Consider the following 22,225-nt stretch of genomic DNA (forward strand, 5'->3'; position numbering starts at 1 on the left):
GAACTGTATCAGTGACATGACATGAACATCCCAATTTCATGTCCTTAAGAGATAGGAAAACATCCATCAAAGATCGGACACAAAACCTGAGAGATGCATCAGAAGCTTCCGTTGATTCGGATCTACTGTTCATAGAAGCCTCAGGGCTGAGGCGTGGCAAATTACACAAAAACTAGACTGAAAATCAGTGGAAATGGGTCTTATGGAGTGATGCGTCATCAGAGAGTCAGGAGATTGATAGAAGAGTAAGCCTCTACAGCCATCTGTAAAACACGGTGGAGGCGCTGTAATGGTTTGGGAGTGCCAGCTTGTGGAGTTGGGGATCTTGTCATTGATGGAATTACAGAAAAGTACGGTCATATTTGCCTCCACAATGCAATACCATCTGGAAACATCTAATTGACAGTGGCTACATTTTTCAGCATGACAATGATCCCAAATACACTGCCAATGCAGTAAAAGCATGCATAGATAGAAGAACACACAACACTAGTCATGGATGATATTGACGAGCAGTGGAACAAAAGGCAGCCAACATCCAAAGAAGAACTTTGAATGTCCTTCAAGAAGCCTGGAGAACTATTCCTGAAGGCTACTTAAAGAAATGACAAGAAAGCTGCCTAAGAGAGTTCAGGCTGTGTCGAAGAGTAAAAGTGGTCAAAGCAAATACTGACTTTGAAGCTCTGTAGAATTGCACAGTCTCAGGTTTTTCCTTATACATTATTTGTTTCAATAAATCACTGCACATATTTTTATTAGCAAAATATAAAGAAATGAGGGCTGATTCAAGATTTCTGTGGGGTACTGTATCCAAAAAGGTCAAAGGTCAATTCTCTTTAACATTAAAACATTCTGTAAAAACTCTTATTTTGGCGATTATTCAACAAACCGAGTTGATTGGGTAGCTGTTGCATTGAATTTTGGAATTTGTTGCCCATATTTAAAGCACTGTCTACTCCTATAGCTACAGCATTGTGCAGACTGAGCTTTATTAGCCAAACGTAAGCACACTTAATACATTTTAGTAAAATTGCCAAAGTCTTTCCTTTATGGCAAACATGGATGTTAACTGCAACTTGACTGCTTGGCAGAGGCATATGACCATGAGGCAATAATTCCAGTCTTTTAAATGAACAAAGGACACAACTAGTAAAATTTATGGCAAGGATAAGTCGGCTGGACAACAGCTGCCAAGTTTTTGTGAGGGAAGGAGAGCGAGAGAGAGAGAGAGCAAGATGATGGCTGAGAGGAAAGAGGAGAAGAAAAAAGAAGAGTCAGCAAAATAGGTTTAGGGGCTTGCGAGAAAAGAGCATGAGGAACTCTTCAACTTTCACTCCCATTCCCAGATGTGTTGTAGGCAAGACATAGCCTTTGAAGAGCTTGTGGCAAAATAGGCAAAATATGAATATACACGCACTCCACTTTACCTCTTTCTCATCTCCTTCCTCTTTTCCTCTCCTCTTTTTTCCCCCTCTTTCATATACTCTCCACGTCTCCTTCTCTTTATCTTTCTCCCTGGGCATCTCCGTTCCTTAGTGGCAAACCCAGCTGCAGGGTTTCTGTGGTACTGTGAGTGAACCCTCACTGACTCCTTCACCAGGCAGCTGCACAGCACGCTAAAACACACACACGGTGTCTTACCCAAGTCTGTCCTGCTCACTTTTATTTGCTAAGTACATCACATTTGCATATGCGATAGGGTCAAAATGGAATATTTACTGCTGTGCTGCTTTTGTTACGCGATGTTTCGAAACAAAATTAAGTTTGAAAAACATTTCATTTCTAGCAGTGCTAAAAAAAAACATGGCTTTTTCCTTTAACATGAAATGTATTGAAATCTTCTGTAAAGCCACTAGAGGGAGCTTATATTATGCTGTGTTTCCCCCACACCAGGAGTTTGTTTCATAGTACTGTTGCTCAAGCAATGAGGCACAAAAAATAAAAGGCTTTCAGATATTCCTCATTCTGCCCCTAAATAATTTTGCCAATTTTGCCGATGTAGAGATCACGGCCTCTCACCTACACAAGAGACAAAGGCAAGGTTTAGAAGTAGGGGTCTGCTTTCTTTCAAACAAATTCGATGATTACTTCTCACATGTTTTTGCGACCAGATATTTGCTGGTGGGAGGCTATGTGTGCGAGTGCAGAGGTGATAATTCTACTGTTGTTCAGAAGCTTGAGCAGGGTGCGTAATGGCAATAAGAGAGAGCGTGCCCAGGCGTGCTTTCAATCTGTTTCCCAAATGTAATGAGTCCGGGCATAACTCTGGTCATCCCAACTTGATCAAAAATGGGAGGAAATCTGCAAATGATTTATTATGTCCTGTAGAGATTCATCAGTTCCACATGTCAAAATGATGCTGAGCTGAAAATTAAAAGACATCTTTCGTCACCATTATTTTCTTAATATAGATGGAAAGTGGGAGCATGAAAGTAATTCAGTCAGCACAGTGAAGGAAATCAGATTTATATGCTTGTGTTTAGAGCATATTGCATTGTATTTGATCTCATTCCATCTGTATCTTCTTTTTAAAAAATTGTGATCATTAAATGTAGTACAATGATATAATCAACCTGAATACGAAAGATCACTAATACCGCTTTATTTCTAAATTGTTTTCAGAAATATTAATTCTAAAAAGTATCACACATTGATTTTGAATTTGGCTTCTTATCCTTAAAATATAGGTTGTTATCATGCTCATGCGTGCATAATTATCTCTACTTTCTGTGCTCTTTTGCCCTCTTGGATTTCATTAAACTGTAAAATACTAATGCATATTGCCACATAATCATATTTTTCTGTCCCTGTCCCTTCATAATAGAAATGGGGTGACACGACAGCATCTGAACTAGAGTCCCAGACTTGTCCTGCCGTAATGTTACCCGATCTCAGCTCTCACGTTACTAAAACAGGCTTGGCCGATGGGATTCGCCATACTCTGCGCTTCTCCACTCCTCCTGGCCTTTTCCTGTGACAGGGCTGCCGATGATACAGATCCGCTGTGACATTTTACATTGTGCTTCCTAATTGCAGCAGCTGATAGTAGGATCGCTCACCATACAGCTGCATATTTTCTCTTTTAACCACCCTTTAGCTTTTGCTTTTTCCCTGTTGGGAGGTGCAAGTACACGGCGGTGTACTGTACTGACTAATTGCGTTGCTCAAATGCTGCCTTATGTATGCATTTAGGTGTTTCGTAATCTTCTTGCATGTATGTAAAACTCTGTAAATCAACTAAAACTTGAAGTTGAGTTTTTCTTATTTAAAAAAAACAAACAAAAGTTTTTTGATCATGATTGAGCAACAGTGTTTATTGGCAAAAGTGTCGTCCGTTCTTTCTTTTGCTCTGGGTTTTTCTTTACTTCAAGTGTTTCCCACTGGCGGCGACTCCCGAACTGAAAGCCGGGATAAACCTGCATGACAGATGCAGCTCTAATTATACAGTTGTTTTAAGACTGTCAGGTTGCCGCAAAGAGGGAGCCAGTCATTTGGGAAAATGAAGGAGGAGGGTTGTGAGTGGGAAGAGGGAGGTAGAGGGGGACAGTTTGATGGACGGACATTGTAACACCAGCATCTGGTGATAGCTGCAGCTGCCGTATCGTTTTCCCACCGCCAGCTTGCCAGCTAAATAAATATTGCCACGATCTGTCTTGTACTAGCAAGTGTAAATTACTTTAACACATCAATAACTAGTTTACAATGATGTTTTTTCCTGCCATTTCAGAACATATATTGATTTCACATTGCTGTTAAATGGCACAAGCATTGTTTCCTTCAGCCTGTACTTTGTTTTCCAGATAGACTCCTGGCAGGCATGGTAAAGCAAAACAAACAAACAAAAAATATCTACATCAATTATGGAGTCATTTTACTATCACTAAATATATATATCGATATTATATATGTATTTTATAATTGAATATTTATATATGTGTCTATCATGATAAAAGTACCACTATTTGTCTGTTCACATGAGAAATACGTACTTATGTGTCAGGTATAGATTTTGAAACTTTGTGCTTTAAATGCAGCGTTGAGTTTTGAACATCATGGTCTTGTTACTGATGTCATGCGTTTAGAGCGAAAACAAAACATTTCTCTGAAAAAATTTGCATCTGTTTTTTTTTTTCTTGCTTTGGTAAATAAAGCAGATTATAATTAGCACCGAAGACAAAGATCTTTAGAGCAGTGTTTCCAGTGCAGTTTTCCATTGTGTGTTTCAATAGATTCCTCAACAGTAGTAATTATGCGAGGAAAATGATTCACGCTATACATGATTTACACTGTACATTTCTTTGACAAAAATAGACAAAAGAGGAGAGATTGTTCAGGATGTACGTAGCTCTGTGTGAGTTTTCGCTGCTGTTTTTGAGCAGGTGTGCACATGTGTGGCGTGAAGTGGGAGCGTGCACGTGTGTGCACCCATGAAGCGCAACTGCAGGCGCTCTCGCGCTTCTATATTGTCTATTTTCATTCGTATGGGTTCCTCCTCTCGAGGACAGATGTTGGGGGAAACCCACAAAATCAGAGCTGAAGCCGCACTATAATCACTGCGATTTTAATCAAGGTCTCGCATTGTGACCCACTTATTTTCTCACAGTGCTGATTGCACAGCAGTGCAGTGGCGACTAGCATTACAAAACTACAGCCTGTGATTAACCTTCACATCATATACATGTCCCCTAACCAAGATACAGCGAATCCTAATCCCAAAATTACACCCACTTGGACTGAAAAATCTCTCCCTTTGTCAAATCTGAATATTTTCATCCTTCATTCTCCCATTTTTATGTGAAAGACAGATGATACTTGCGTTCTGCATATGAGGAAATTGAGGTATGGCTGAGTGTATAATACCTAACTAATATATTTCAGTTGGACAATAATATGTTTATGCAAGCGTGCGAGCACAGTCTATGACCTAACTTTTTTCCCTACACATTAAAAGTATACGATAATGTGATTCAAATGAACCTCACACATAATATTATAGGCTTTTGTGAGAATAAGGACATATTCCAACCTTCTTAGTCGTTTTCACCACTATTGTAATTTTCACATCAGTGATAATAAACCAGATTGATTATTCATTCTCATGCTTCAACACCATTTAATTGTGTAGCCAGAACACTCCAACTTCGGGGTCAGCAGGGCTCTCTCTTTCATTTACACAAAGACACATCAACACGGATGCATACACCCACCCACCCACATGCAGACAGGCACACACACCAATTCAGAAATCTCTCTGTTTCCTTCTCTCCTTCACAGATGCTCTCAAAGGGCCCCCCGAAACATGCCCAGACTGGAATTTGCCAAAATATCCTTTCTCCTATCAAGCACACACTGTGCCCGATCTCAGTCCCATTGCACTTATTCCTCCAACATCTCAATTAATACCCCATTGGAGGCACAGCACCCCACAGAGCCTCAGAGGCTCACTGTGGTGGTGGATTTTTCCTTGTAATGTTCACCACAGATGCTGAAGTGCTTTCATTTTAAACCACATTAGTGAACTACCTCGGTCTCAATCAACACCAACAGATGAAAGATGTACGTTTATGAGCAGTTGTCAGTTATTATATGCATGTGTGTGCCTCTGTTTGTTTGTTCGTGCCTGTCTTTGCCATATCAAAGCTTGAACACCTTTTTGAAGAGTGTCCATTGATAGTCTTTGTGTTGTGTGTCTATATATATATATAGACTCTAATCTATCAGAATGGGAAGAGGAAAAAAAATCTATTTATTGGCTTGTCCTCTGGTGTTATGTGTTGACAAATTTGATGTGCTAAAAATACTGACGGCTTCCATCCGACTGACAGGCATACAACCTATATCTTACAATGCTCTGTTGTCTCTCTCTTCTCGAGCTGGCTGTTCCTCCTGTTCAGTAGCTAATGGATTTTCATGGTTTCCAGGGTCTGTTCCAGAAATGTTCTCCTGTGGAGATCTTGTAAGAAGTGCCCTCAGCTGGTCCCACAGTCTGCCATTAGGCCTCTCCACTCTTTTTATCCCTAGACCTTTGAGACCTCAAACTGCCAAATGAGTTGAATTATGGCCAGTTATGTGGAGTGGACCCAGCATCACAGGGGAGAGGCTTGAGTCAGTGGAACTAACTACACTCCTGACCATTAAAAGGCAACCTGACACTGCCTCTTCATCTTCTTTCTGCTCTCAAAGGCCGACACCGCGAGCCCACGTCTCCAAGAGCAGAGACGGAGTACAGCTATTCAACACATGAGCCAAGTAGCCAAAACAAAAAGGCAGTCTGTCACCCAGGCAAAAGAAAAGCAATCAAAACACCAATCTTCTCCACATTCATTAAAATTGTAAAGCTCTCCCTGCACTCTGTGTACTTTTCAATATTTCCTTTATCAATATATTCTTCCCATCTTTTAAAATTTGTCCTCTACCCTTCAGCTTAGTGAGTGGGGCTTCAGGGTTATAACCATGGCAAGGTTAATTGGAGCAGCTTCAATAAACGTGCTAGCTACAGCTCTGGCTACTGTATGAAGAAGGCCATCTACTGTAAGTCAGGCAACCTTCAGATTCTTCAGATTCAGAAATTCACCCACACAGTCTTTAGTCACACAAATGCCAATCAGTCCAGCCTATGGTACAACCGTTTGCACAGACAGACACTGTACGCGCACACATACACACAGAGCACTGTATTTGATCTGTCACAATAACAGGGGCATCATAACATGATGGATACGGCCCTTTTTTTCCCCCTCTTCTCTCCACCGTGCTGCCTCTCGCCTGTAATGTTGATGCACTGTGTAATGTTTGCTGTTGCCGTTAGCTGAAATGGAATGAGTGATACAACCAGAGGTGCTGGGATTACCGTGGGCAGAATTGATGCTATCTGTCCAATGATGTGTTATTTTGTGGAAGTGAGGCAACAAACCGGAGAGAGAAATGGTTGCAGCACTCTGTATGATTTTACAGTTTAAGTGGTGAAAGACAAATAGAATAACAGTGATATGCTAGCAGGGGTTGTAAATGGTTGAATAATTTTCCTCGATTTCAGCATTCATTTATCTTTTCTACAGTCCTTTGCGGAGCTTCTCGTGGCAGCCTGAATGGTATTTATCCCTCTAGTCTGCTCACAATTGCAACATCAGCTAGCTCAGCGCACATCTTTAGAGGTGAGGCAGGTTGCGTCCACGCTATTCCTCTAATAGGGGCGGCTCAGAAAAAGGTCAGAGGTAAACTAATGACACCTGCAACAGATGCTTCTTTCTGGGAGCCTAAGCTAAGACTGAGCATAGCTGGGCTTGTGGGAATAAAAGTGTGCTGCTTTGAGACTCAGCAGGCTGCGCCCGGGTCAGTCGCTAACCACTGAAAAGACTAAATTCAGCTCTTTCTGCCGATTTGGGGCACAAGCTGAGGGTCCGGGGCTATTGTTGTGGGGTCAGGTTAAAGCTGTCCAGATTGCCAGAGCAGCTGACAACCATTCATCACAAATTCAGCACCGCAAAGCTATAAAGTTCTGCTTAGGTAGGTCAAAGGCTCTAAAGAAACATTTTAGATTTTACTTTCACAGTTGTTTGCGCATGCTGATATGGACTTGGGTTTGTTTTTTATGTTTTCTTTATTTCTTTAAATACAGGAAACCTCAGGTGAAAAACACAGCAGCAACTTCAACTATCAACTTCCTGTTTGTCCTAAAATCTAAATGTACATATCCATACATGTCAGTTTTTGTCCAGTGATGGCTCATGAATTTGAGCTTTGCCTCAAGCACTGCTTTGACTCCTTCTTCTTCTTCAGAGTTAATGTTCTGTATTTTGTACTGATTTCAGTATTGCGGGCTTTCAATACATGTCTTCACAAGAGTACCTGACCCACTTGCTTTTATAGTATATGCAAGTACTACATCATGCGTTTTCCGGCAGGCAGTGAGATGTTGTGCTGTTCTGTATGAGGGAAAAATGAAATAAGAAGGGCTATTTTTCTCCCCCATGTAAACAGCTGGCAGCATCCCATGCTTGCACAATTAATGGGCATCTAATTGGCAATAATCATTTTTACTTAAGCAAATATAAAGTAGGCAGTTGCCCCTGGAACAGACAGCTGTTGGTGGAACCTTCTGGCAGCATAGCATGGATACCTGAGGATGTGGATGATCACTTCTTACTGGAGGTGGTCCATAAACTTAAATACCAAACTGCTGGTGCACAATTGATTTTTTTTTTTATTTAAACAAATCTATTAACGACGCCGGAGGATTTACAGTATGTAGACTACAAGTGTATCTGATGCGTTAACCATCTCGCACCGTCATACTGTCTTTTAACCTGTATTGTGCCATAAGTTTCTGGTATTTTATGGTGTTAATACATCACCTGGTTAAAATTCAGAGGAAGTAATCACTGAAACTGTGTTGTACACATAACAGCAACTTAGTTAAAAAGAAGCACACGCACATTAGTCTCTGAGGCGGTAATGGATTTTTTTCAGTGATCATTTTTCAGTGATGTCAGGGACTTTTCAGACACTTTGTTTCCAACATATTTGTCAAATTCAGATTTTAAGGTCAGACCTCTGCAGTGTAAATCCATAGAGTTGTGATTTCATTCAGCTTAAAGTTACCCCATCAAGGTTGTGATTCAATAATAAAAAGCTATGAAAAAGTACAGTGCTGCCAGAAAGGATGAAGCCTTGCAGCTGACAGACAAGGAGGCAGCGTGCAATGAATTAAACACAAAATTGCGTTTTTGCCATATAACTCATCTGGCCAGGAGTTTCTCAGACAGGCAGCCAAATAGGACATGTAGAAAAAAAAAAAGGTAAAAACGCTACTTCATGTGATACAGTGAAAGTCTCTTTGACATTGGCTTTAGGGTTCTTAATGTAATGCACAAATTAATTTGCATGATGAAGTCTCTTCTGCTTTAAGCCTTCTTCTTGATGAAAGGGCGAATGAGTGAGAGGAAAAAAAAGAGAAAAGAATAAGTGTGTGGGATACTGAAAAGTAATGTCAGCCAACCTTATTATGAGAAGGGAATGGATTAAGGGCATTGTTTGAGCTGGTAGAGGAGGTACCTTCCATACTGCTGCCTGCCATCTTATCTTGTCCCCCAACAGTGGTTTAATCTGTTGGTCGAGCATGCCTGCAAATAATTTCTGTCTGTCAGACAGACAATGGAGCTGTCACCTTGTTGTGCATCACGGATTACTGTACTGTGCATTCTGCCCCGCCCCTACAAAGAGCCCTGACAAAGGACTTAATTGAATGGCTAATTTGTGTGTGTTCCATGTGCGAACATGCATAAACACGAGCTTCAAGTCATCACGAAATGCATGCAGACTTGTTTTCGCATGCATACTCCCATCAGTAAGCACTCGCAAGTGCAGAGAAACAACCGTTCAAACCCACACACAAAGCTGGGTGCGCACACTCCCTATAGGAATTTATTTTGAGGCTACTTGTTCATTTAGTCTGATGTCAGGAATTATTGCTTCCAATCCTTATGGCTAAACTGTAAACAAATTCAATGGACCAGATTCAATTAACTCTGCCTAACCTAACATATAATTACATGAAAGCACAGAGTGAGAAGTAGAAGATAATGGAGTTTTTTTTACCCTTGAACCTTAACCCTACTTTTCCCATTTGTTTATCAAATTAATTTAAGCCAGTTGATTTGTTATGCTGTGGCTTAGATACATATAATCACCCATTTTAGCTTCATATTACACTTGTGCTTAGGCTAATTAATCCGCAATGTTTATCACGCATAAACAGTGATGGCTTTGCATTATACATCTACAGAAGTAAGGGTGTTTTAATTGTTCTCAAAAATGTTAATTATTTACAGTCAGAACAAATATCCAAAGACACATCTTTTTTGAAAAACACTAGTGAATGACTTTGGATGACATTGGTCTTAATGGTGGGTAAAAAACAGACACAGAACAAAATGCCATGATTGGTTTTAACAAAAGGACAAATACATAAAAAAAAAAGATTTTATTTAGTTTTTGAGAATAGAGTATAGAACTTCCCAGTGGAAAACCACGCTATCATCATTGTTCTGAGAAGGTCTGTGCAGGTTTTCTGAAGTGACAGCAGTGCTTCGTCTCATATGATGATGTGTTAAACAAAACACTGCCCACATGTTTGCCTTAAACTAAGTAGCCCTTAACTGCTTGGACAGACAGCAAGCTGTTGCACTTTATGTATTTGTTTATTTTCAAGATAAGGGGCCTCTTTTATGGATAAGCAGCTGACGCTTCCGCTCTGTCAAGCTGGGACAGGCTGAGGGAAGATAAAATAGAGTCTGTTAATCTGGTACTGGTGAGGAGAGAGAGCGATGTTATTGACCTACGCTGGCAGCAATGTGTTTCAATTATACACCGCCATCCATTTGTCAGGCAAGCAGAGCGATGGGCGGGGGCACGGGGTTCAGGCTTGGGTTAGAGTCATTCTCCATCACTTACGATGTGTCTTTGGAAAGCACTTTAATTGAATTACCCAATTTATTCTTCAAGCAACAATGCCCTGGCATAGACCCATCACGAGAGAAAATTAAATGCAAGTTTTAAACTCAGGCAGTTTACATGCTTCACATTTTCTTGGTGTACACATGGAAGGAGATGACTAACTTATGGTGACCGTCCAGAATAAACGTGTTTTGTTAATGTGAGTGCTGTGACTTTATCATGAAAATGTTATCTTACACTTTACACAGGACTTTTTGACACGCTGCCTGTTTGTTGCTAGTCACCCTTGTGAACTATGTCTATTCATTGTGTGACAGGTAAGAAAACACCTGGTGCTTTGGCTAAGTGAGAAATTAGAAGGCTAATACATTCCAAGCAAGTAAAATTTAACTTATTGTGCAGGAGATGCACAACCAACCCTTCAATAGTGCAAATGTTTTGTTGCAGTATTTGCTCATTTGTACAGAGTTCACATATCAAATTAATTTGGTTTCTCATGCAACCGAATGTCTCCATCTGTCTTTTTAGTTAAAACATTCTGTCAGCCAAAGCACGTTGTCAAGTCAAGTTGCGCTGCTACAGTCATGTTTTCCTTTTGTTTCACTGCTTGCAATCTTCCAAGCAGATTTCCTTGAATATTTTCCCCGATATTTGCAAATTGCACGAGGTTGAGTGTGATTAATTCTAATCAAGTTCAATTTATTCTGGAAGAGCAGCTGGAAGAGGCCTAAGTGTTGACTGCATTCAGTCTGCGAGCTGTCTGACAAGATGGCCAGCCTGTCGATCACCTAAGCCCCGGTTCCAGGTGTGGTTGAAGGTGCTCATCTCTGCTGCATGCTGGCCTACTTGCACTCTGGCCCTAACACCTGGCCGTTCACCAAACTCCGATCGTCAGTTCGTCTATTTTCACGAAGACAAGCCTCGCTGTCTGCTCAAGCTCTCTGTGTCTAATCAACAGTTTCTCTCTCCCAGTATCTCCAGAGCTCATCTTGTTAAGGACAAAGAATTGTGGATAAAAATGTACTCTCTATAAGCGTGTAATGTACACCAATTATGCTAATTTGCAGCGTTGCAGATGGCCCAGTGTTGATTGCAGTTTTAGGATCAGGGGAGGCCGTCTGAAATTCGAGTGCAGGAGTCACGTGACACTCATTACTGCACAACCTCAACCAAATATCCCTTTGTCACTTGTCATCCATCTGTGCTTACTATCTTTGACAGATAAGACTATGCAGAACTCTAGGCAGCTGAAGAGCTGCACAATAAGCAACGGAAAAGCACTGTTCCTAGTTTTAATTGGCATTTCCCTAGTTTTGCTGTATTTGGCCATGTTTTCTGAACAATGAGTATCGTAATCTAAAATGTCAGGGGATAAGATAATGTCCTAATGTAGGATTTCATTGCATTTTACAAATTAGACACTGAGAATACAGAGTACATTTTTAATGATGACAGTTAATAGAACCATCAAGATGTCTATTTTCAACTCTTTTCTTTGTCCCTTGGCGTCTACCTCGCTGGGATATGTATAGCTATCAACTCTCAGTATGCTGGCTCCAGGGGCAAGAAGAATCCTCTCGAAAATGCCAGTCCACTATGGGAACTGTGACATTCACGGCGTGCCAAGGTGTGCTGTGCGTTAGAAAAGCATGTGCAGTCAAATGTAAATTCATCATCGTCATCAGCCATGATGCTCTTTGTTCCGGCTATTCAGGCGAGTCAGTTTAGCCCCCATCTTCTTCTATGCCATGCTAAAGTGAGCCCATGCTGATGTTCAAATGAATGGAGTCCTTTCATGACGCCATGGCCACTGAACTCTGGAGGCTGCACATAGCCCTAAGTCCTGCAACCTTTGTGGCAGGGGGTTCCTGCCAGGCATGATTCCTGTTTAGTGAATAAGTGGGGTAATTATGGTGCAGTTGGGGCCATGCAGCAAATGTCACCAGCAGATAAACAGTAGGAGCAACTCTTCCGTAAAAGCCTAATTTATCCACCATGGACCTCCTGTAGCCTGCAGATGAATTAGGAGCAGTTGGGTGTAAAAAACAAACCAGCTTCTCTTGATTTCACTGGAGTTCAAGGATGCATATAATTGGAGAAACACTAGTTAACTGATAAGGCCCCAGGTTAAACCTTACTTTGTCACACACCAAATCTCTCATGCTGGTCTCAAACGGCAGCTGCTAGTTTGATGTGTGTATGCCTGGCATGTGTGGGCGCCTGATGTGTTATGACATGATAGAGATTTAACTGTTTCAGGGTGCATAGAAGCTCTTTTCATAGCTGCATTAGATACAAAATGTAACTAGTGGAAGCTATAGGTTCAAAATGACCCCTTGCACATATGGTTTTATGTGTTGCTATTAGAATGTGAATCTTACACTCTAGCCCCCTCCTCTGCATCTCTAAAAGGAAACCACATCCATTGCACTCCATTAAAGAGTGCCCACTCACGCGTGATTACAGGGCGGCCTTTATAACATCATGAGCCTAGGGAAATGGGAGAGTCAGCGAGCGTCATTCCATTACCTGCTGAAATGGATGCCCCTGTATCTCCTCCTTGATTAGCTTTGTCTCGAATAACAATGATAGCTTTAAGTATGTCTAATTGAGGCTGGCCTCACCCTCCCTCTCTCTGTGAAAGTGCTTACTCATTTTGTCTGTCCTTTTAATAATTACATTATCATTTTACGCCCCTGCCGGTTCCTTGGGAAGTGTGCCGGCGCTTGTGTTGAAGTGAAAGCTCATTATTGGAGTTGAATTATGTGCAGTTTATTGATCCCCATGGTGGATTATGGTGCTCTAAGTTAGTCTAGACAGAATAGTTAGCCAGATGACAGAGAGGAAACATAGAGGCCCCAGGGGAAAGATCTCTGGGCTCAGTGAGCAATTAATGCCTGCCAGGTAATGGAATTTAAGTTTACACTAAATCCACCAATGCCTTGGCATTTGAAGTGCCTTATAAAAAAAAACATTAGCCTAATGAGACGGTCAAGGGAACGAGAGGCATTCTTAACACACATTTTCTCTGTCACACACACTTGTCCTTTTCTCTGTTCTACTCGATCTTCTGAGCTCATCCCACACACAACAGCGCACAAACAGCCAACTATCACTGCTCCATTTTGATGCTCCTAATAGAAGGCGTACTGGGATGCATTTTAGAAACCAGTTTTTGTTTGATTGATAATGTTTAGTAGGCTCCATTTTAAAGACAGGCTTCGCTAATCTCCATCTTAGCCCCGGTGAGGCTGTTTGTGTGATAAAGCGCACAGTGAGTGGGGGAAAGGCCAAAGTGCTGAGTAAGAGGCCAAGCAGGACATTCATCTCTATAAAGCTGAGGGTCCGTTTTAAAGCTATCCATCATTATCTTGATGAACAGGGCACATTACCAACAGCAATGCCTCCTACCGCCAGGGCTAGCAGCGTGGTGTCCTTCAGTGGACTTGTAAGGACCTCAGTCTCGTGTGAAGTGACATTTTTTTTTCTGCAATGTTATAAACTTTTAAGTTGCATACTTGATGGTAAGCGGTTTACTTCCTGTCTCTATGTTCACCAGTTACTTGTAGATTGAGGTTTCGGGTAACTAGTAAATATGAGCTCAATGTGCACAATTAATTTTGGTCTCTACTAATTCTTGAGAATGGTTTTAAATAGATAATTGTTTTACTGTGTTCACCAGTTAGTAAAGTTAAATATACTCTGAACAGCCACAACGCTTTGACCATTCACCACTTAATCATAATCATGTTGTTTTAGATGTGGTAAGATGACCAGTGATTTGAGTTAATACAGAGAGACTATGAAAATACCCCAATTTAGGATATAGGATTATTAGGACCAATACCGATATTTGGTCATTTCAAAATCGATATATGGGCCAATTTTTTTCAAATTCTATTTTCAGGTGCGTAAAACATAAAATTTGTGTTTTTGTTCTTATTTATAATTTCTAAGATAAAATATTCTTGTTTTTTTCCTACAACAAGTCATGAATTACTCGTTTACTCTCTGCCTGACTCTCCTTACATCAGCTGGTTGTTGTGTTTGCAGTGTTGCCTATTGTGACAAAAGAAAATGAACAATGAAAGTGAACTGACATTACTGAAAATCAGTTTGATCATATTACAACATATCACCAGCAGGGTGTGCTAAAGCATGAAATTGTGTCCACTAGAGTGCCCTCTAGTGGACACAACTTGGAAAAATAAACACTCATAGAATGACTGAAGGGTGTTTCTTCCATCTTTTACCTTTTTTATTTTATTGCCTGTTATAAATGCTGATACCAGTATATTAGCAAATAGCTAACATCAGTGATCATAATACTACTGATGACCAGCAGAGTGTGCTGAAGCACCACTGTTAAAATAAATTTAAAACTCTTAAAGCAATTCAAAGAGTGAATTTTAGTGTGTTGCATGGTGTGTGTTACTAAAAATATTAGTTTTATAACTGCCATAACTCCACCAACCTTCAAATCAGCAGTTCCACTTGAAACTACCGAGCGGTGCAGTAGTCCACTTATAAACAATACTGATACGTATCCGCAAGTTAAAGCACGTGTCAGCAACTCACATACAAAACAAGTTTACCTCTCAATAAAGTTAATGCCCTTGTCACCTTAGCTGAAAAATGTCTTCAGTAACATGTGCTGGTGTTTTGAGACATGCAAGCACAAACACACCCATCACTTGGGGCACAATGCCAGTTGCTAAACTCTATTTTAAATGACAGCATTAATGAGAAATATTGGATAGTCAGGCAGAATGCTGCACCTGTTCATGTAGCCTTGTACATCCTGAAAGCGAATGAGGACGCAAGGAGCTTTACCCCGTAACGAGGCCAATAACTAGCTTAAAGCCTTTTTGTGCATGTTGTTTGCTTTAATGTGTCCTTGGCTCATGAGCCTTGATAATGTTAGTAAATACATACAGGAGTGTGGTGAAACTGGGCTGGAATCCACACATGGAGGAGGAAGGGAGTGTCACCAGGGAGAAGAGAGAAAAGAGAAGTGGATGATTAGACTGGTTTTACTGCTCCTCTGCCGACCTAGAAAAACAGCAGACCTGACCTTGCATAGCAGAACCCTTATATATCTAATGATCTCTGAGTAGCTTAATGATACAATGTTTTCTCTCTCCCACTCTTTCTCGCCGTTTTCCTTCCCTCTCAGATTGCAGCTTTTCTCTCTCTTTTAGCACAAGCTTTTGCACACGCACACTAGTCCACACAGACACACACAAAGTACACAGCCTTGAAAAACCCAGTCAGCAGTTTGGGCTCGGAGTCTAGCAAATGAGCTGTCCTATTGAAATAGAAAAGAGAGTGCTCTATGCTGTGGAAAATGCTGCTATGGCAAGGCTTATAGAAGAGGGACGGAGGGAAAATTACTTGTTCGGACAAAGAAACATGAGAATGTCCTTTCACTACAAATGTACCAATTTACATTTGGACGGGGCAGATTACATCCATTTCTTCTATACTTTATTTCTTTTTTAGCCCTTTTTTTTACCACCCTTACACCTCTTCTCATTATCATTCATAAAACGCCACTGTAAGTGCAGCGAGAGAGAGAAAAAAAAATTCCGATTCAAAAAAATTACCCTATTTTTCATTGATTCACTGTTCCTTTATCTCGTCCTAGGTACTCCATTGGTTTTTAACGCTCCAAGTGTAGTTGGACTCCTGCAGTTTAATGGTGGTAGCACCGTTATACAGCTCAGTTGAATTGTATCAAAGATGACTAACCAGCCATAGTGCCATTCCTACAGCGGGGTACTAAATACTGTGTAGCAGTACAGTACACACCAATAGGAGTGCATTTTTTGAGATGATGGGTCTTAAGTGATTGATTTAACTTAGCGATCAAGAAATTTGACCACTGGGAAGTTTATTAAAAAAGAGAAAGAACACATTCTGGCCTTTTTGTCATTGTATAGAAGGAAAACTTTGGCTTAAGTCATTCATTTTTGGGCTTAATTCCCTCTCTTTGACTACTTAATGCGTACACCTCCGCTTTGTCCTGGTATTCCCCTTTCTTGCTGCACGCGGTAATTAAGATTCCATTTTCCTTTCAGTACGAACGTTAAAGTGGAGGGTTATCATTGGGCTTCTGTAAGCTCAGCCAATGAAACACCTATAGTGACCTCTCTGATTTCCCCAATAGGGGGTCCTCCCTCCCAATAACCCTCTCCCCCTCTTGGCCATCTTGTTGTGTGGTCTCCTCTCTTCAGTTCTCTCATTACTCCCTGTGTGAAGGCCCGGGCGATGGGTGGCATGGGAGGAGTGGGGCGGTTGCAGAGGAGGGCTTCTGTCCCTGGATGAGTGAGTGTGGATAAGAAGTTGTTTGAATTCATAATTGTGCTCTTGTGAAGGGGGAGATTTGTAAAGCAAGGCTGGGTTCATTGTGTGGCAGTGCGGGTCCGGTGGAGGGTGCGAGCTGCTCAAAGCTAATGTAATCTACGCTATTAGAGAGGGTTAATTAGCTGCTGAACTGGAGCCTGAAGAGCAGGCAGAGAAGGAGAGGCACGCAGAGTGAGACAGAGAGAGAGAGAGGGAGACGGAGGGCGGGCGGGCGGGCAGTAGGGATAGAGAGGTCTTCAGGGAGTCATTAGAGACTGCTTGTTGTAATACAGCCACACAGTCAATAAGGCTTCTCCTCTGAGGAGTTAGAAGAAAGGCGAAGAAAGGCATGGTGGGAGAGAGAGAGTTTCACACCGAGCTTGTGGACGTTAGCAGCTCTGCCACTGGACACATGCTAGGGAAATTCTTCCAACTTGTAACCTTGTAAAGGTTTTTACCGACAAAATCTGTCGTAAATCGATCAGTTCTCCACAAAAATGTATTTTTATAACACACCGTTAAATTGTAAAACATAATTTCATCATTGGGGTCAACTTTTTTTTCTTCTTTTTTTGTTTTCAAAACCAAAAAAATGCTCTGAAAAGTCAAAGTGTTTGGCTTCTGACTTTAAATACTTTAAATGCCTTATTTTTACTTTTTATTTATTTATTTGTGACTTCTTGCTGTCACGTCTTTTGTTATTAATTATTCCCTTTCACAGCTAGTAAGCAAGAAAACAAATCCCAAACCCAACCAAACAAAACAGAAATTGCACTCCAGGTTTCAATGTAATGAGTTAATTGTTTTTTTTAATCAATATCCTTTAAGAAAGCATGCGTAAGTGTTCTGAAGCTCATCTATTGACCCACAGAGTTAAGTACCTAGAGCAGCTTGGTTCATTTACATAGAATATGTTGTTGAGTTGAGATAAAATGACCACAGATAGAGAGCAGACATCACATAGTTTCAGTGAAACTTTGGGAATTCAATGTGGAAACTTCTTATTCCAGCATAGTGAGTGGTCTTATTAGTCTATGTTAACATCCACAGAAATTAAGAGTTGCAAAATTTCAGGATGCATTTCTTGAAAATGCATTAAAATGCTACTAATGCTAAATATTGGCTGTAGAAACCAAACCTGAAGAAAGAATATCGTATATTCCCTGCCTGCTAATTGTTTACATTGAACACAAAATGCATCAGTTTAATTAGACTACCAGGCCTGCATAATTTTATGTTCTTTTAGTTTAGCTTCTTATGAGTGTGCAAAGCCTAGCCTTAAAGTAGCTCATCTGAAGCACTGCAGGCCCCTGGTTAGCAGTTATATTTATCACCGTGTCCTCCAGTAGTCCATCCTATGCTGCCATGAGTCGCTCTGAGCAAAACTTCGCTTAAGACGGGTAGTTAGTGTCTGCTCCCTTGACAGATTTAATGCAGATTAATTACTTTCCCTGGCCCAAGCAATCCATTTTTGTGTGTTTGTGGATGTTTTTAGCTTTTTTTTTTCTTGACCTTGGGGTGAAGTAAGACAGAAAGACAGAGAGAGGAAGGAAAAAAAGCCCTCCACACTAGACTTATACTCTCAATTTAATAGCCGAGTGAGGTGTTTCTCCTGCATCATCAGATCAATGGAGAGTAAATAGCCCGCACTTCTTGTTTCACAGAGCGGTATTGATCTTTTCCTCAGCCTCGGCTTCCCTTTCCCCAGCATCTCATGTCTTTCAACCCCTGGGACTGTGCTGATTGCCATAGATTGGACAAGCTAACAAGCGCATGATGAGGAACCAGGCTTTCTTTTCTTCTCATAGGCTGTTTCTTTTTTTTCCATGTGGCACTGGCATGAACACACTCAGACAGACATACACAGAGGGACTTAAAAACATCAGATCTACACAGCTCGGCACCATAAAGGAATATGCTGTTTCTTTCTTGTTCCCTCTGTTGTGCCTGTTGTTCTGTCTTCATCTGCACTGAGAGGATCTGCTGTAGCTGTGCCCGTCTTAGGGATGTTTGCCAGACTGATGGAGTATACCTACTTAACTACACAATAACAGCAACCCAGAGATACTCAGAGTGTTTCTTCACCTCACTGGGAACTTTATTTTTTTTTCCAGCTGGCACCGTGTTTGTTCCAGAATCTTCCATCATCTCTGAAAATATCCCAAGTGGCCTGCGGAGAGCGACACACTCTGTTTGCTCTGGAGGATGGCAGTGTGGCGGCATGTGGGTAAGTTCGGTGTCAGTGCAGCAGACAGTTTGCCGAAGTCCAGATCTAAGGGGGATAGGAGGAGAGATAAGGAGGAAAACCCCTCCCCACATTCCATCCAGCTGATATTATTGCATAGATAAATGAGGGTTTGAAAAATTGTGCGTGTATGAGGATACGTTGATGAGAAATCATTGGCTAATTAAACTGTCTGTGTGTGCGGGAGTGCACTTGATTACATTTCTGTGCCTTTTCATTTCTTCCAAGCGTATAAAGTTGTAATAAATCTTGCTGGGTGTGGGTGAGACAGGTGCATGTGTTGCTGTGTGACTTAGGATCAATAAGAAGTGTGTTTATTGAATCCAGCAGTCTTTCCGTAAGGGCGGGGAAATAAACCAACTGGAATAAGCGATCAGATGTGCTTTTAAGGCTCATTACAAGCCTGTGTGGCATATAGATCTGCTTTTAAACAGGACCTTAGATTGGCTTATGCTTGAACACTGCAAATATTATACAGTATCAAAATTCAGAACCATATTAGAAAAACTTTAAATTACTTAGCTCTCTTGTTATTTATTTCCATGTTTATATGGCAATATGAATTTTTCTTTAGGGTATATGGTTTTATGGTAGGCTAATAGTGCCTGAATTGAGCAAGTTGGAATGATTTTGTTTCACATTTTTCTGTCATTGTCTTCCTTTTTATTTCTTTTCTGGTAACATGAGCAGCTGTTTGACCTACAGCTTGTCATTAAAAGTGAAGACAATGAGCATAATCACAAAGGGAAAAAAAAAGTTTTTTTATCATAAATAATCAGGACAAATGTATGATCAAGGGCTGTGAATTGTACATTGTGCAACAACTGACTGAAATAACTAATATCTGACGTTTAACCAGCAGAAACAAAGAAAATCGTGAAATACACATCAACGGTTTGGTGCTTATTCAGGCCATCAGTCAATCTTTCTATTAAAATGAGATGAGCTGTGCTTTTATGAAGCAAATTTAAATATCTAATTATTATTATGTTGTAGCTTAAAGGGGAAATCAAAACTGGTAGAAGTGACCTTGCCGGGCCTGGCTGTTCATATGCCATTGAAATAGCTGTATGCAAGTCTGTGCTAATAAACAGCTAAAAGGCTAATACGAAGAGTGACAGCATTAAGCGATGACAGTGCACTGTAAAAAAAGGTTTCACTTAACAGTTTGTGCCATGATTATCCTTGCTGATGGTGACACGTATAAGTTTTACTAGCGTTAGATTCTGTCCTCTTCCAAATTCAAAATTAGACCTCTTTAGTATTCTTTGGTAAGCTATACCAAGCTAAATCATGACTTCTTTCCTTTCTTATCTTCTCAGTGCTATCTCACCTTTTACCTGTAGCTGATTTAACCACAAATAAGACATAAATGCACTCCCATTCTTCCCTCTCATCGTGGCTCCCTGTGTTTGCATGTAATATTTTAGGCGACTCTGGAAGGGATGACAGTTCTAACTAGGCCTATTAGGTAACCCTCAGGGTGCCCTCAGCACTGATTTGAGCACCATTAATTTTCTATTATGGAGTGCTAAAGATGTGCCCCTGCACAGTCATTCACCTGGCTTATTGAGTCTCACACACACCAATTGTGGACTTTTCCAGGGCAGTGTTGCTCAGGGTTTAGTGCGACCCCTCTGGGGAGCTAATTTATTATTTGCAGATATTGATCTGGCAGGGTAGGCCAGCCAAGCCGTGGCCGATGTTGACTCTGCTCTGGCCTGTGGCGACTTTAACCCTTTACAGATTGAAGTAGACACACACTAGATGGAGGGCCAGTCGCTTTCAGTAGAGCTTTGAATTCCTTTGCTTTTACAGTGTTTTCTTTTTTTCCCGTTCTAATGATGAACTGATGGAAAAAAAATTTTTTCAAAAAGGAAAAGATACGTTTTATCTTTCGGGTGGTGAAGCTTTAAAAAAACAAGAAAAAATGAGCAGACACATTCACACGTGCACGTACACACAGAGAGGCGCACAGTGTCTGGCCTGTCCAAGGGAAATAAAATCACAGTTAAGAGGAAGGAAAACAAATTTAGAAGGTCAGACAAAACATTTATCAAGCTGTGTATGTCTGGTGGGTAAATAACGGAGGGACAGTAAAGGGCATGACTCTGAAACCAACAGATACCTGCAACAGATCATCACACAATCTCAAGATTCACTGCAGAAAACGGATATTTCTCTGAGGGTCGCCTTTGCAGCATTTACTAATATTCTCCTCTGTATTGCAGTTTTATTTTGAACATAAAACTGAGTTATTACAGCATACACCCATGTGACTGAAATGAAAGTTGTCATGGAGAAAGAAAGAAAAAGATTGAAGCTGCATAGACATGTCTGCTTGTGGATAGATTAGAATATAGTACATACTGTACAGTACAGCATAGCCTACACTGAAAACTGAATCTTTTTCCCTGATTTTGGGCTTCAACTAATAAAGGTTATGCATGTGCATTGTGTACATTTAAGTTGGAGTGCATATAATTTAATTTATTGTGATTATAAATAATGAAATAATCACCAAAGAAAGGGTGAGATTAAATAAAAACAATACTTCTAAATTTAAATCGATCACAGTGTAAGAGAAAACTTTTCCTTAAAATTGGATAAATATTCATTACATATGTTGTACAGTGCTTTTACAACTTAAGCTATATATAAAGGCTGTTTAAGAGTGTATAAGAAGAGTGTATAATAAGAGCAAATTGCAGCTATTAAAAAGAATATAATGTCATGCAGAAATATTCCCCATCAGTCCTGTGCTATGATGTCATTGAAATGACTCGAGCCAAAAACAGACTTCTGAGGGAGATGAACAAGACAGGACATGAACATTGCATGAAATCCAATATCCAGATGTGAAATCTGTGCACATGTGCATCGCGTCGGATTGTTCTGTTTTGCTTAGTTTATTTATCCATTTATGTCCTCATCGCGCATCTACTCTATTAACTTACTATCCAACACTAGTACTCACCAAACACAAACAGTCATGCCCAGGGACTAATAAGCAGAGTCCCCCAGGCCTCCTCAAGGCCTTGCAACAACCTCATTGTCACCCTGACCTGTATTTAATGCTCCCACTGAACCTCGGAGGCCAGACAGCAGTTTGCCTGTGTGTGTCTGTGTGTTTGCCTGTGTGTTTCCGAGCCAAGTAATTCAGAGGAGATATAACCAAGA

At 40.7% G+C, this 22,225-nt stretch overlaps 1 protein-coding gene across 5 annotated transcripts in view; it reads left to right on the forward strand.

Moving 5' to 3' along the window:
* Positions 1-22,225, forward strand: part of LOC309718598 (uncharacterized protein) — a 311,824-nt gene that overhangs the window by 62,900 nt on the left and 226,699 nt on the right. For all 5 annotated transcript variants that reach the window (XM_082554024.1, XM_082554021.1, XM_082554020.1 and 2 more), the window contains exon 5: positions 18,915-19,027. In XM_082554024.1, the coding sequence (XP_082410150.1) occupies positions 18,915-19,027 (113 nt within the window). The remainder of the gene's footprint in view (positions 1-18,914; positions 19,028-22,225) is intronic.

This window comes from Aulonocara stuartgranti (assembly GCF_965226115.1).
Source record: "Aulonocara stuartgranti genome assembly, chromosome: 12".
NCBI classification, from domain to species: Eukaryota; Metazoa; Chordata; class Actinopteri; order Cichliformes; family Cichlidae; genus Aulonocara; species Aulonocara stuartgranti.